The sequence below is a fragment of the Paramisgurnus dabryanus genome, chromosome 20, assembly GCF_030506205.2.
Source record: "Paramisgurnus dabryanus chromosome 20, PD_genome_1.1, whole genome shotgun sequence".
Classification (NCBI taxonomy): domain Eukaryota; kingdom Metazoa; phylum Chordata; class Actinopteri; order Cypriniformes; family Cobitidae; genus Paramisgurnus; species Paramisgurnus dabryanus.
In genome coordinates, this window is record NC_133356.1 from 15,409,688 (window position 1) to 15,426,677 (window position 16,990).

Here is a 16,990-nt window from a genome sequence, read left to right on the forward strand (position 1 = left end):
AGAAATTAATTTAAAATAAAGATCTAAATAAGATCTATAACAATTCTCATTTGCAATGTTTTTTTCCTATGGGTCAATATAAAGAGTTTGGTTCCAAAACGCAATAAATCCATTTTGACTAATTTCGGTAAAAACGTTATTTCTATACCAAGAAAGTGACAGGATGAAAACCACTATTTTCTGTTACAAACTTTCACATAGCATATTTAGGTTATAATAACATTACAAATTCAAATCCATAATTTGATTTTCAAAGATTTATTAAAAAAAAACAAATAATTTTCCAATAAATCCATGACAAGTTTTTATCAAAATGCTGTTGAAGTGTGTTAAATCAATATATAAATGTGCATTAATCTTTGCCATGTTATATTCATTTAGTTGACTAGTGCTATACACTGATTAAAAAAATAAACATTAATGGCATTAACCAAAACACTTACTCATATTAAGTACACTGTCATTGCTGCGGTTATACATGGGACGTCATCGCTTAACATTTTTCACAGCGATCAGCTGTAAAATATTTTTGTTCTTCTCGATTTTCGTTGGCTTTGCGTAACATAATGGAAAGTTTTTCATAAGATCCCCTAAGGTTAATGTGTTAGCATGACAGAAGCTTGATGCTGTCGGGGGAACAAGCAACTGGCATTTTCCATCTCCCGAGTGCCTCTCACGTAAATTATTATATGTCGATGACTTACGTTTCTTTCCCGTCACAGAAAACCACCACAGGTTTATCAATGCCATTACAGTATTATTTCGTTTTTGTTTGTTTGTTGATCACAAAGTACAAAATTAGGAAATATAAGATTCTGTGTATTAAAAACACGGCCATTGTTTATTTACAATGCGTGTAATGGTGCGCTGTGATTTGTCGAGCTGATTTATTGCATTATGCAAAAAAGGAGGAGTGGCGTTTATTGCGTTTTGGGAAAACAGGGAGATAGATGACAGAATAACATGGCGGATATTGTATTTTGCGTAAGAATTTATTTTATAATACTGACCTGATACAATACTGATTTTGGCAGTAACTCAATTTTTAACAGATTTAGGATCATCTCTGTTACAGCCTAAATATCTATTCTGATATCTCCCATGATCAGGGTGAATGTAACCACTCTAATGTGTCTCATGTTTGTGCTCGCTGTCTATGGGTTATGCTGGTGGCCTGTCTGGGAAATGTTAAAAAGGAGGCATAGGAACACACTCATACACCCAAACACGCACCCCCCATTCCCTGTTACCCCCTCCATGAGCCCTCCACTCATCAGTTGGTTTCTCGGCCCCCTGTGACTGGCGGCTTTGTGCTCCGCACACAAGGTGCACCTGATTACTAGACGGGAACACATTACTGCAGGACGCGATCGACCCTGGTGCAGCCACATAAAGACAAAAGGAAAGACAACACGTATGACTGCTGGACAGGTCACCTGAGAGCTCCTGAATCTGGCCCTGCTGTTCACACACATCACACTCAAACTCAGGTGATGCTCTCCATGTTGAATAATTAGGGCAAAATTTACGTAAGTCACGTTGGATAAAAGCCTCTGCATAAGACAATAAAAATCTGAAAAACATATTGGACTTTGGGAAAATACATTATATTGCTGGGTGGATATTTCTTTAGGCTTCAACATCAGCTAGACAGCATAATGTCTGTGGGTTTTCGCCAACTGCAAAAGTACTTTGTACCCTGTATTTGTTCCTAGATTAACAGGGTTGTACTTGGTGATTCAATGGCCAGTTTACCTGTGCGTGCATCTGCATACTGATAGCTAGACAGCCCACGTGTCCATCAGGCTACCTCTGCTTCACAGATCAAACGAGAAGCACATCGGCGAGTCACATTAAACTAAACTTCTGTGTTCCGGTGTTCTATAGAACATGTGATTCCCAGGGAAATCTGTCTGGAAGCGCCTCTACTCCTTCCCCGCAATTTTTCCCGTCTCAAATTTCCTTGTCATTTTGTTCCGGAACCCCCCTCCTTTTACTTTCACCGTCTGACAACACGCAAGCAGGCTGAATTCAGCAGGTAAAGCTGGGGAATTACAAAAACCAGTCAGGTTGTATCAGGTTTAATCCTGGCCTTTCATGATAGGAATTTTTAAGTCAGCTTTGAACTTCCCAAGAGGAAAGACTGTGAACTGAGGAGACTATATGACTATACGATTGTAGAACGATAAGGTTGTACTTTCACTTTATATGCAATTAATAGTTTCAAAGAGTAACAAATCTGGATGTATTTTCTCAGAAGTAAATAAAGTAAATTCAATTATTGTGGTTTAAACTGCAGCGCAAAGCTTTCTGCACTAAAATGGATATTTTCACTGTAAAAATTTTGTAATATTAATGTTGTTGTAAAATTCTACAGTAAAAATCCTATTAATTGGTTAACTATTAATAACTTTCACATTTACAATCAAAAACTGTTATAGATTTAATAAGACATTACATTTAAAGGATTAGTCAATTTTCTTAAAAAAAAATTTACTCACCACCATGTCATCCAAAATGTTGATGTCTTTCTTTGTTCAGTCAAGACTAAATTATGTTTTTTGAGAAAAACATTCCAGGATTTTTCTCATTTTAATGGACTTTAATGGACCCCAACATTTAACAGTTTTAATGCAGTTTAAAATTGCAGTTTCAAAGGACTCTAAACGATCCCAAACGAGGCATAAGGGTATTATCTAGCCAAACGGGTGTCATTTTTGGCAAGAAAAAATAAAAAATATGCACTTTTAAACAACAACTTCTCGTCTTCCTCTGACTGTGTGACGAGCCAGCGCGACCTCACGTAATTGCCTAATGACATCGAAAGGTCACACGTTACATATAGGAAACGCACATTTGCGGATCATTTTAAACAATAAACTGACACAAAGACATTAATTAGTATCATTCGACACACAACAACGTCAGGACGGTCCTCTTTCTCCACACTTGTAAACACTGGGGCGTAGTTTTGCATTCGTCATCCAGGACCTCTTGACGTGATGACGTATTACGTGAGGTGCTGGTGCGTCACATGATCGGAGGAAGACGAGAAAATCGTTTCGCTAGATTAGACCCTTATGCCTCGTTTGAGATCGTTTAGAGTCCTTTGAAACTGCAATTTTAAACTGCATTAAAAACTGTTAAGTGTCCATTAAAATGAGAAAAATCCTGGAATGTTTTCCTCAAAAAACATAATTTCTTCTCGACTGAACAAAGAAAGACATCAACATTTTGGATGACATGTTGGTGAGTAAATTATCTGGATTTTTTTAAGAAAATTGACTAATCCTTTAATTTTACTGTAAAAATTGAATGAACTACCATATACATATGGTGTTTATACATGTAATACTACAGTAAAAATTGTTTTTTTCACATTAAAATCAGCTTTTTACTAGTTAAAAATTCAAGTCACATTAAAATTAAATGTAAAAACAAGGAGCTACCCATAATTCCCTATGTGACTCATTTGAAGATGTTAATTTAAATTACTATGTTTCTTTTTATATTTGTTACATTCTTACTGTATACAAAAGTTGGCAAATTTGTAAAAGTTTGTCAACGTAAAACAAGATTTTTTTGGAGTGTTCTATACTAAGAAAAAAACATGATAACGTATAAGTCAATAATACATAATGGTCAAATAAAAGTACCTTTCTGTGTCCCAGATTCGAAGAGGAGCAAAATTCTCACAGCAGGCTGTTCCGGTCACAAAGGTGCTACAAAAGGACATAAGACAGCATTAGATACATGAATTAATTCTTATTAAAAACATGGAGGTCGTTATAACAAAATAATGATATTAAGAATAAGAAAAAACTCATGTAAAACTCAATGAGTTTTCAGTCCCTTGCACAACATATGCTGAAATATTTTCTGTTCCAGCATTTAATGCTTTTAACATTTAAATACTGGACAGATGACGTAACAGTGGAGTAATATTTTGGCTCCCGGAGAGATTACACACAGCGCATTAAAAACAAATTTTCAAAAGTGAATGGAGCGTAGTGAGGTGTAAAGAGGCTGAAGGGTACGTTGAGACAGCGGATTTGTTCACAGATGTGTTTTCATTCATGAGACATCTAGGGAAAACAGGAGGAACGCGGAGAAAAGAAACAAAAACACTCAGATGCCCCATTTGAGTTGGGTGACAGGTTAAAATTAGTTGAGCAGGTATGGGTGGGCGGGTGATAGGCGGGTGTGTGGTTGCTGTAGTTTGACCTGCGTGACAGTCAGGGATTAGAGCCCTCCTGGACAGCTGGGATTGGCGGGCGAGGCTCAGGGCTCTGCTGCTCCTTGCATTGTGTTCAGAGGTGAGCTGAACAATAGGGTCCTCACACTACCGAAACACACAGGAATGTGGCTGTTTTAACACTCAGGTATTCCTAAAATGCCCTGCTGGGATGTTCTCTTTCATTGACAGAATGGTTTCTTAGTCTCTGTGCCAACTATGTGAAATGCGTGTGGTGACACACACCTCACGGCGAATGCTTAACACACGGTTAAAAACGCTCGCGCTACTTCGATCTCCCGCTCTCGAATACTTTCATACCTCCAGAGAAAACCCAGAGAAAGAGCATGGGGCTCTGTGCCCTCCCACTAACATCAACCAAAGAAATGTGCTTCACAATGGAATACCAGTGTGGCCTCAAATTAACAACCAGGCTGTGTGAATCAACTCTGTGGTGTCCAACTCCAAACCCCCAGTGCGAAAACAGAGAGGGACAGTGACCCTTCATTTTTTCTTTCTCTCACTGGTCATCCCGTAATAACAATATAAGCTAAAGCATTTATGACACTTTCAAATGGTGAGGACCACTTTAAGTGCCCTATAAGATGGTTTTTGCATATTTTGCTGTATTACTTATAACACTTGGCCCACATAAGTATAATCAGACAAGTATATATTAAATACTTCTTGGGGTGAAAAAAAATTCTTGCACCTTTAAGCAAAAACTAACAGATCACCTATATGAGACGTCCACATAACATTCAAAATATGAGCCATTACTGATGAATGCTTAAATATCTGAAAAAATGAAACTACATGGGAATAAAAGAGAGAAATCAAGTCAAGTCGAGAAAACATGCGTCCTTGTCTGTGATGGCTTCAGTTGGTTTGTTCTTTGAGGGCCCGAGCATATTGGCAAAGACAGCCATGGCAGCTGTCAACCCAGTTAGCGGTGGCCCATCAACCATATTCAGCTCGCCTGGCCAGTGCTGGCATTTTAATTACTGTTGGGTAAACTCATTTGCCCCAATGAAGGCCGTGCGCCCTAATAGAATATGCAGGCTCCCTGACCTTTGAACCTGTGTGACACAAGATACAATAGGGGCAAGGCCAAAGCTCTCTCTTCCCAGCCCTTATTACTCTCTATTACTTCAATTACTTATCCCTCACTGCGTCCAATTGTGAAAAAACACAAGGGAGGGAGAGAAAAAACACAATTGCAGAACACCACAATTAAATACATTTTTGTCTCCCAGACAAGTTCTGATTGATCTGAAAGGGACTCCCAGTGATATTATAGCTGTAAAAGGTCAATGCCTCTCTCTCGCCTAATGTGCCTCCACCTTCCCTCGACCTTATGCTCCTCTAAAACGAAAACCATGCACAGTCTCTCTTCGAAGCCCCTGGTCCAAGCTACCCACCCCGGACCCTAACTCCTCTGCCCCATAAAAAACCCACCACACCTCGGGATCATTAGAACATGTCAGGGGTTCACTGCCAACACAACCATTTTGGTAACCTAATCAACTGACATCATTATTTGAGGAACTGTGCAGCATGAAATTAGTGCCGGGGTCACACAAACTTTAATTCAGCCCCTGCTGAGAGAGGAGCTCCACAGTAACAACATTGTTAGGGCCAAACCAACACAAGCAACCACACGTATTGGGTCAGGACCACCGCAAACGCTTTCGAATGAACTGCACACTAGAAACGTGCACAGTGGACTGCAGTGATACCATACGCCGTTTTTTTTAAAGATACAACAAAATATGTTACATATGTGACCCGGTCATTTTTTGTCATTTACTGTTTTTTACATTTTCTACATAAAATCATGTTATATAATGTAAAGAACATTTTGTGAAAATATAACCTTGATAACTTTTATACTGACTGGAAAGATCAGAAATTACAGTAAAATCAATTACTGAAATCAAACTTTGATGCTCCTAATCAAATAATTAGATTATGGCCTGGATTTTACAGACAGGGTATAAGATAAAATCTATATAGATAATATTTAAATAAAAGGTTTGGCATTGAGATAACAGCAACAATTTTTAGGAGTAACTAACAAAAAAAGACAAGCTTGTTTTTACATGGTAGCTCGGGTTTGATGCCGGTCGAAGTGATCTATCAGCTTTAAACAGCTTGGACATGATGTTCTTTCAGCTTCACTAAATCTTTCACAGCTAGTAGTCAGTGGGTAAAGCCCATGATATAGTAGTGCGTAAGGTCTTTGCCGTAGGTTATCCATAGCCTGCACATACACTGTAAAAATGTAATTGGTGAATTAAACAATTTGACTTAAACAAGTAATTTTAACTTTCTTGACTAATGAGGAGTTGGTATAAATAAAAAAATAAAGTAGAATAATTTATATTATATTATAGTTCAGTGGTTTTCAAACTGAGGTCCGGGGCCCCCAGGGGGGCCGCGAGATGGTGCCAGGGGGGCCCCAGTTTTATGACATTTTATAAAATACATTCATTTATCATGTAATTAAACCTAAAAAAATAAGGCTACTAACCAAAAGCACTACTTTCTACAACTTAATATGTTTTTTTTTATTAAAATGTTACATTTTAGAAAAGTTTTTTGTCATAAATTTGGGGGGGCCACGAAGGAATGCACCGTACACAAGGGGGGCCGCACGCGGAAAAAGTTTGAGAACCACTGTTATAGTTATAATAATTTATAGTTGCTAATTTATAGCAACTTCTAACTAGTCAAAAAAAGTGTAAATGACTTATTAATTCAAGTTCAAGGAATTTTTACAGGGTAGCTCTGTGTAGCCTGACGTGCACCTCGCCAAATTTTTAACAACGTATCAGTTCTATGCGGACCGCAAGCGCTGTGATTGGTTGACTAGAACCCCTCCCGGCAAGTAAAAAAACTGCGTCATAGGTATATCTGTTTGCGACGGTGAGAACAAAGATGGGCCAAGTTGAAGAGTGATTTAAAGGTGCAATGTGTAATTTTTGGGAGGATCTCTTGACAGAAATGCAAAATAATATACAAAACTATATAATTAGGGGTATATAAAGACCTTTCATAATGAGCCGTTATGTGTTTATTACCTTAGGATGAGACGTTTTTATCTAAATACACAGAGGGTCCCCTTACATGGAAGTCGCCATGTTGTGCCGCCATGTTTTTACAGAAGCTCTTAACAGACAAACTTTTTTACTAAGTTGTCTCTGGCGATGAAATGTTTGTCTGGTGGCGGCTACCGTAGCTTCTCTATGTGTTTCTAAAGCAATGAGCAGTGGACTGAGCCTTTGGTTGCAATTCCCAGCCTCACCACTAGATGCCGCTAAAATTTACACACTGCACCTTTAACTCAAACTGCAAAATAAGCCAATGTTTATTTACTTCCATGACTGCTGGTCTTCCCAAAACATACACAACAAGTTGCTGTTTCTTCTTCGTTTGTGGGTTAAACTGGCCAAGATGCTTTGAAGGTCACACTGCTACTGTGGTTACATCATAGACTGTAAAAAAAGATGGACGATGCGGCGTCGCCTCCCTCCATTGAAAAGAATTGAAGCCAAAAATGTCCGACCATGGTCGCCCGCCATGTTACGTAAAAATGTCAGTTTGGAGCCAGGGCATGCACAGAAGGAATCGTCCGTGGAGCCGCAGTATCTTCTCGCGCGACCAATTCAACCACGCCAATCATAACGACACGCCCCATTTCTCTAGCATCAAATTACTAGCTAAAATGAAGTATATAAGAAAACTGATGCGTAACCTACGTCGTAGGACCTATGCACAACTATAATGAGCCCTTAAGCCAGCTAAAAACTAACTACATTGTCCCAAAAAATAGCTATTGTGTTAATCTGGTATTAACCAGAGCAATCAAACACACTCATTTTAGATGTTTTCTCTCTCTCGTCTCTGGTTAAAAAGTCGTACTACTAGTCACACTAGTGAAGAGCAGCTTTCCCAAAAACTGAAAACAGATTTTTGTTTGACAGTTTTTTTGTTGTATAAGACTCCTTAAAATATATATATATATATATATATATATTGAAGCAATTAGAAGATATTTTGATAATATGATGATGTTAATCACACAGTTGACGGTACACACTGACTTCCATAGCAGGAAAAACAAACACTATGGAAGTCAATGGGTACCGTCATCTGTGTGCTTACCATCATTTATCAAAATATCTTCTTTTGTGTTCAACAGAATAAAGAAACTCATACAGGTTTAGAACAACATGAGGGTGAGTAAATGATGACAATTTCATTTTAGGGTGAACTAACCAATAGGCAAAACAATCATAGAATCGTAAAATAAAATTTAACTGGATGGATAAGATCATTATGACAACTATAAAAGCAGTAAAATACATAGCACTGACATAAATCTATTAACCCCAAATGCATCTCAGTCTCTCAAAGACCCATGGGTAAAGACAGGGTTCAAAGGGAGTTTAACCCCCTTGCATTAGCCTTGCATTGGATGTTGTTCATTTGTTATTGCTGACCCCTGGCTTTGTTCAAGGGGATGTTAAAGTGCTTTCATCTTAGTCTCTAAATATGTTTGAATTGAAAGGGGTTATGATGTATTTATATTGGCTGGAGCAGGACAATAGATAGGGTCTTTTTCTTTTCCTCTCTGTGTCGACCCTCCTGCCCTGTCCTCTAGCCCAGTTACCCCTAACCCCCCTCTCCCGCCCCCCTGTTCAGCTCACACCCGAGTTCACAGACCTTTTGGCTTTCTGTTCATGTCCTCTGCAATCTGAGGTCAGAGGAACATTCCACATACCACCTTTTGCTTAGCGAAGTAGAACCGCCCCACATTAATTTAGGCCAAAAAAATAATCCATGAGAAAGTCAGCAACCAGTTACGTAGATATACTTGTAAAACACTTGCAAAAATAAACTTATGTGCTAGGGCTGGAATTTTCAACCACATTTTATTTAGGTGTTTCTTCTCATTTGCACCCCTCTCTGATTGGTTAGACTATAGAGAAAAATCAGACATAAATGCTACAAATTATCAGCCATCTTCAATATCCAAAAAAAGTCAAAAAAACCTATACAGTGCACTGTGTCCATCTTCATAATGTGTCTGAATACATTTGTTGAAAGAACAAAGACAGCTATGCAGCAGCGATAAACTTCCCAGCTAACTTCTGAGCAAAAATGCTTTTAGGGAATAACAAAAGTTTCCATCTCAGATATGCCGGGGAACACCTGTATGTGGCATGTGTGTAATGATCTGCTTGTGCAAAGCCTGCATAGAAGGGGCATATTGACTGCAATTATTCAGGACACCACCTGCAGTCAGAGGCTATAGCTCCCATGCTGTGCTTTCAGTAGTGAGCGGCCTGTATTTAACGTGTGGGAACGCACATTCTGTCCGTTATCGCTTTATTGTTGCAGACTTTCTTTTCTTGCTTTCTTTCTTGTTTTTTCCCCTTTTTTAACTAATTGAATTCTTGACTCCTAAGACACGGTTCGCCCTCCCAGCCTTGAGAGAGAGAGAGAGAGGGAGAGAGATGAGAATCAAAATGAATGACATGAATTTCAGCCTTTTTTCCTTCTTTCGCTCTTTATTGCTTGAATGAGGGGGTGAAATCGGGGCGGGGCGAGCTTAGGGTGGTATGGAGCAGTACGTCTCGCTGTACTTTCATACTGAGGGTCAAAGGTCACGCTCCCTCCGTTTGTCGCAGAGTGGCATTTCGGGGGCGGTTTACCCAACAATCATTTTCTTTGGAAAATTTCAAAGGCAGTACCCCTGCAACATCTTTGTAGTTGTGCTTGACCAACTCTAAACAAAACAGGCCTTCCCGAAAAGGAGCCTTTCTCACTTCTCCTTGGGGTTGCTTCTCTTTCAGACGCTTGCGCCCTGTTCCTTTCATACCCCCTGCCTGGTCGCTGTGGACTCATTGCAGCCACTGAGGTAGTGTGTGCACTGTGCTCTATGAGGCAGATAGATAGCTAGATAGGGAGCATCTATCCATACTGGCATACAGGAAAGAGAGAGATTAGATGATCTTTTATTAAAATAAAATCACTGAAGTGTTTCTAAAGAATACTTTGTTCTCCATTTATTAGTCAGGTTTAGAAATAACCATGTGTGACGACGAACAGACAAAAATGCCTGCGTTGGCCAATGAGGACAAGCATGTTTGATCAGTCAAGTAAGGCCTCCTCAGAAACTCTAATTAAACTATGAGAAAATAAACTGAACAAATGCAATTCTTTCAAGTTCACAGGTGTGTTTTTGGTATTAGCTAGACCAAATATGACCCTGCCTGTAAAATCCAGACTAAAGTCTCAATCTAATTATAAGATTAGTAGCATCAAAGTTTGATTTCACTTTACATGTTAACACAACAACATTTTCCACTGTAAATTTTAAATTTGTAATACAGTTTGGCTGTTAATGTACATGACAATGGCATTTTGGGTTCCTGAAATGCAAACTTTTAAAGACGGGTTTCAAACAAGCGTGCCGCACAAGCCCTGAAAAGTGAAGCCAAAACGTCTTGATCGCCCCCCAGTGACTGGTCCCAGTATAGGTCATAAACCCCGCCTCCCCATGTTATTCAATGGGACTTGAGACCAACCAAAAAAATTAGTTACACTTTATCACGCTGATGTAAATTCAAATGTTTGTTTTTAAAATAAGTTTGTGTTTAGTTAGTTACTTAATGATATAAAAACAGTGGTGTCACATCATGATTGACAGCCGTGATATCGTGTGATATGCGCATTCTAAGAGAGCGAGGGCGGGGCCTTGCTTTCACGGCTTTACTTCCTGCTCACTACTGCGCAGGACTGGTCCCGAAATTGCTACTGCACAGGCTCAAGACCCAAGATGTCAGCGCCATATCAGGACACTGACGGCTTCACTTTTCACCAATGGAAGAGAGCGAACGGGCGTCATCCATCTTTTTTTACAGTCTATGGTTTCAAAGTGCACGTTTTTGAAAATGACGCTTTGTTGTCTCCGTGTAAACTACATATCAGCGAATCTTTGATAACAGTGATGTCGTGCATATATGTTAAAGGTCACCCATTTCTTTGCTAAAAAAACACGTTATTATGTGTATTTGGTGTAATACAATGTGTTGCCATGGTTTATGGTTCAATAAACACATTATTTTCCACATACCATACATTTTTGTAGCTCCTGATATTTCTGTCTTCCTGAAACCCACTGATTTTGTACAAAGCTTATCGATCTGAAAAGCTCTGTGTCCCTGATTGGCCAGCTAATCTGTACGTTGTGATTGGCCTGAATACCTCTGATGTCAGCTGGAAATGTGACGCTCCTTACAATGTTTAAAAGATTTACTCACAATGCAATGCTAACAGGAGTTAACTTACAGACTGAGTCCGAAGCAGGCGAAATTATGATAATGTCGGGATAAGAAAAAACTGTTGCCTACAATCTGTTGATATCTAGTTCTGTCTCCGCCCATTATGACATTAAATTATGACGTTTTGCTGGACCAGCCCAGATCACAACACGAGATCTCACGAATTCAGGTATGATCACGTGATATAGTCATGGCTCCACCCTACGGAGCTGTCAGTGGAAATACACACACTGACTTGAATGGAAACCGAAACCCCATTCACACAGACCTTTGGTCCCAGAAAATACCCGTAAAATTGCAAGACAAGCGTCCGTGTGAACACAAACTCGTCCCGTAAATCTTCTGGGATCGTTGCCGGAAAGAGGACCTAGTCAGATACACGGAAAACCTTGTGTGTGAACAAGAAGCCGAAACAATGCCGTAATGGGGGTGTCGTAGTGAGGAGGCGCGCGTCATCACAACAAAACGTATGGTTCAGCTCCTTAAAACGAGAGATAACATGCATACAAATATTCAACACGAGAAATTTTGCAAACTAGATTGAAGCAGTTATCAGGAAATGGTTCAACTCTTTAAAATGAGGGATTTACAACATTCACGACGAGAAATGTCAGCAAACCGGACTGAAGCAGATATCAGGCAAGTTAGCTCATCACTTACTGCGTTCAACAGGTCACGTGTCATTCCAGGACCATAGATGCCGGCTAATCATGGCAGTGTGAATGAACAAAAAATCTAAGGATCCCGGAAAAATCCAGGATGCCTTTCCCGTGTATTTTCCGGAATGTCTGTGTGAAAAGGGCTCGATTGAGTCCGCAGCCGTTCCACAGTCGGTGGAAATCCGGGGTTACATACCAAAGGAAATCTAAAATCGTGAATCAGGAGATATTTGCTCTTTAATTCAGTCTATAGGTATGAACGAGTCTGCAGTAACTAACTAATTGTACTGCTCAAAATACTGATTTTCTTAACTGCTTCTCTCCAACAGTTTACAAAATTTTAAAGTCCGAGTAACTTGTAGTAAAAACCATCTTGAGAACTCTGAAGAAGAACGCGTATGTGTGCAGGCTTAGGGGCGATTCACAGTTTGCGTCTTTTCCGTGCTCAAGTTCGTTATTTCAAATGTAGGCGCGCTTATAATGGAAGCAATGCGGTCGCGGTGCGCTCGTTTTTTCCAGGTGCGTCCGCACCGCATCGAGTTAAAAACATTTCAACTTTTCAGAACGCCGCAAGCGCACCGCAGGTATTGTGACAAGAACCAACCGACGGTCGCGTTTTCCGCTCGATTTTAGACACAAAATGTGAACCGCCCCTTCCCACAAAACAGCATTGCCAACTACAGGCCTGGCATGCATAATACAGAGTTTTTAGTCATCTTCGAGGATCGGTGGAAATGCAGACCATTTTTACAGTAAGTCAAATTTTTTTTTAACCCAAAAGAACAACTTTTTTCTTCATTTTTTACTACATCGTTGACATGTAAATGTGGCCTTAACTTCAATCTTTGATATGGCCTCACTCAGTCAATATTAAAGATATTTTTACAGATTGTTATTTGCATTATATAGGATGATTTTATGTAATAAACAGTCACAGTTGTTAAAAAAGAACAGATTCAAAATAACTTCTGTGCTTCTTGCTATTTTGTCTAAAAGCGAAATGTTATAAAAATCAGCATCAAATAGCTAAACAAACCTGTTCATCACTGTGGTCTGCTATATGCAAGATAAAAACATTCAAGGTACTCCGGCACACACAAACTCTGTCTAGAGTTACCTTGTTCTTGATGGATTCTTCTAGACTCAACAAGTCTCATCTTGTCTGTAAGAATCTGTCATGTCTGACACTACAGGAAACTATTTATCACAAGATGTGCTCCCTACTAATTCTACATCTACTGGAAAGAAGGACTCTCACATGAGATAGGTCAGACAGACATAGCAGGGCATTAAAGGACAACACCTCTGAAACCCAACGGGACAAAGACATTTGTGCTCTGCCTTACTTGGGTGAGATGGATTAGTTTTAATCTGTTTAAAGTGGGATTTGTATAACCAATTTTAATCCGACAAGTAATCATTTACCTTTCAAATCTTGTACTGCCTTGCATCTTTTTTTACTTTGATTTTGATGTGTTTCTTAAAATCACATCACACCAAAACTTTTTATTTCAAACATGAATTTTTCAACAAAAATGTTATATTGCACAGATCTTAGGTAGCTCTTGTCTATTGCTCTACCACAGTGGGTAGACCTCCTAGCAAAGCATGTTATTATAGAATAGAGTATGTAGGTTAATTGCTATGTAAACTGTCAACCCATTTTACCTCCAATTAGAGAAGCTGAAAGACTTATAAGTGTTGCTTTCTCCTCTGAGGACCGCATTACCAACTAAACAAGTTCCTCTAGGTTCTAAAACAGTGTTTTCAAGATAAAATGTATGCTAATCAGAGGCCATTAGTAGCAATCAAGCCTTTCCCTTAGACAGGAGCAGATGAATCAACATTTGGGGTGAGAGTCTGAAGTCTGACTGGCAGACAAAGACAAGACTGAGATGGGGAGGGGGGACCAGTCAAGCTCACTGGTTACAGATCAAGAATCAGGAATCATTTGGGTTGCTTTGAATGATGTTTTTTCTCCAGCATGGGCGCTGTCTCTTTGATATGGGATTGTAAATGGAATTCAGAAGAGAAGAGCAGCCCACTGGAGAGAAATGAGAACAATGCGGGGAGCCAGAGTGCCCATTACCTTCGCAATGGGAGAGGGGTCTTTTTTTCGGAACGGTCTCACAGTTACGGGACCTGGGACCGCTAGCCATATGACACCATTTAGGGAAGTTCAGAGTTAGCATTTACATTGCAACATCAGCTGTGAAAGTCGTGTAGTCAAAATGACGTTCTTCAGGTCTGCACAGGACTAGTCTTGCCCACTGCTCACATGCATTAAGTGCTGATATAACTTCTGAAACAGCTCTGAGATGACCTAATATAAAAAGAATGAACAGTATGAAATACCCAATATCTCCAAAAATCAACGGCCAAAAAGCAATCCTGGAAAAATGACAAGGACCACCAGACAGACACGATGTTCGGATCATGACGTTGACTACTAAAAGACACAAACCACGGTTAACCTTGGCATTTATCTGTAGTCAGATTATCCTAGTAACCGACCATGAGATAACGCTCATTGGAAAAACTGACAGCAAAGAAGGGAAGGAGGGCTAATTACATTTGTGTCATTACATTAATGATATTCCAAACCTTATGACTTTCTTCACGAAAAACTGGAACGTTTTCGGTTCATAGAACACAAAAGAAGGATGAATGCTGTTTTTCATTCGAATACAATGACTGGAATATACAAAAGATGGACAGGCACCATAAAGGTTTCATAATAATGGTTCATACTACATCTTCGCTTCTTTAAACACCCTATGATAGCTTTGTGTGTGCTAAAGTTTTGAAATGTAGAGGATACTACTGTTATAACACTTTTATGGTGATCTTCTGTCTTTTTTGTAATCCTTGAAAGCGTAGGTTGCCATAGATTATAATGGCCTTCAAAAAGTCACATAGGTTTGACTTGAAGGATGACTTTAAGAAACAAATAAGTTTCAGAAGCATATACAGTTTAGAAAATGGGCAAATGGTGGCGGGAAAAAAAAAGGCTATATTTTCTTACACAGTTCTTTTGTTTTATACACAAGTGTGATTTTGCTTTGGCTTGAAACAATACAACCCCTAACACCTGAGTGTCAGAGGCGACCATATGCATACTCTCTCAACATCTTCCTCTCTGTTCTTTGTCCCTCACCCCTTCTCTTGCTCACTGCAGCGTCTCTTCTCTTACTCCTTGGCCTTTAGATATCTCAAGCGTGACGCTGGAACAATTACATTTGCAACACAAGGGGTTCCCATCTCTGCCTTCAGGTTTATTAAAACACACAGCGCCATCACTATTTAGAAATCACCACTTCCAAACCTCTCCGTCTACAGTTGCAGCCCGGAACAAATTACAAAGACTGTTCCAAAACTTGCAATTAGGCAACTGTTGCTCTTTCTGATTGGTGGAAAGCCTAATCCTCTGAAACCACCAAACTACTTTTCAACAGGTAAACTACTTTTAAACAAAAGTAGTAAAAACAAAGTAATCCCAAAAAGTTACTCACTTAACTAAGTTAATTCAAAAACACATTGATCGACGAAGTGGAAATTTTCTTTCAATGGCTTTTTTGTGCTTTAATTCGCTTTCGTGCGGCTACCAAACCAGAGAACGATACGTTTTAAAAGTCCGTTTATAGGTTAGTTGACGCCTCTATTTCAAAGCAATTTCATTAACTTCTCCCATCGCCGATAAGTGTAAAGAAGTGTGGTCCATTATCTGGGTGCAGCAGTCTGTTTCGGAGGCCTGCTATTTCAGCCATCAAATTGGAGAATTAATGACGTGGATAATCGTCTCTTATTTTGAAATCTAAATTCTTGGCCGAGGAGACGGGGCAGAAGGGATTAATAACTCGGCTGAGTGACTAAAACTGCGTTGAACCATTGCATTTGCTCGGGTAGCAGCGGCTTTCTTCCGCTACGAGCGAGCCATGTCGTGACAGAAGATGAGACGGCGATTAGAACAAGGCCGAGCCAGCCGGTGTCCTTTAGCGTCTCCAGGCGCACAGTGTTTCCATTCGTTCGACGGCGCTACAAAGGTGCGTTTGACAGATCAGGAGCAGGTGGAGACTCTGTGCTAACGTTACAGCTTCATGTATCCGTGTGACATTAAGTGTGTGGGAGTATACATGGCCCAGCAATCAAAGACAGCAGCCGCAAAGACAACCCCGTTCGGCTATAATATCCTGGCTGCACGTTTCCCCTTAATCCATCCTACACTTGTTTAAACAACTCATCACATCAGGAAATTTTCCCAGATGTATTGAAGGGAGAAACAGCTAAACGGTTGTAGACTGAAACTGTTTGGGGATAGCTCACCTATAAATAAATGAAAATCTGAATTCTCTTGTGTTGCATAACTTTCTGTAGAGCAAAAAAGGAGTCTGTTCCCATTTACTTTCATTGTTTGGAATAATAAAGCATTAACATATTGTCTTCTATGGAGATTAAGTGATTAGGTTTTGGTATTACAGGAGGTTAGACAGCTTTCATTTAACTACTGCATTAACATAAAATGCCTCTAGCAACTTTATAACATACAGTCTTGGTAAGATTGAAGACACAAGAAAAACAGTGTTGATGAATTTTTTAAGTAATTTAATGGCTCGAAAAAGGGGCTTGTTCTGAACCATGAGGGGGCACAATTCTTCTTTCTAAGTCTTTAAGGGGCTGGGATCACATTCTTCCCCATCTGCATTTTAGAGGTGTGAACTAATTGACTTCAAAGCAATGGCATGGCA

At 39.5% G+C, this 16,990-nt stretch overlaps 1 protein-coding gene across 1 annotated transcript in view; it reads right to left on the reverse strand.

Moving 5' to 3' along the window:
* The window catches only part of fbxw4 (F-box and WD repeat domain containing 4), a 34,722-nt gene that overhangs the window by 11,268 nt on the left and 6,464 nt on the right, over nt 1–16,990 (reverse strand). The window contains exon 6 of the mRNA XM_065296643.2: nt 3,657–3,722. Coding sequence (XP_065152715.1) covers nt 3,657–3,722 — 66 coding nt within the window. The remainder of the gene's footprint in view (nt 1–3,656; nt 3,723–16,990) is intronic.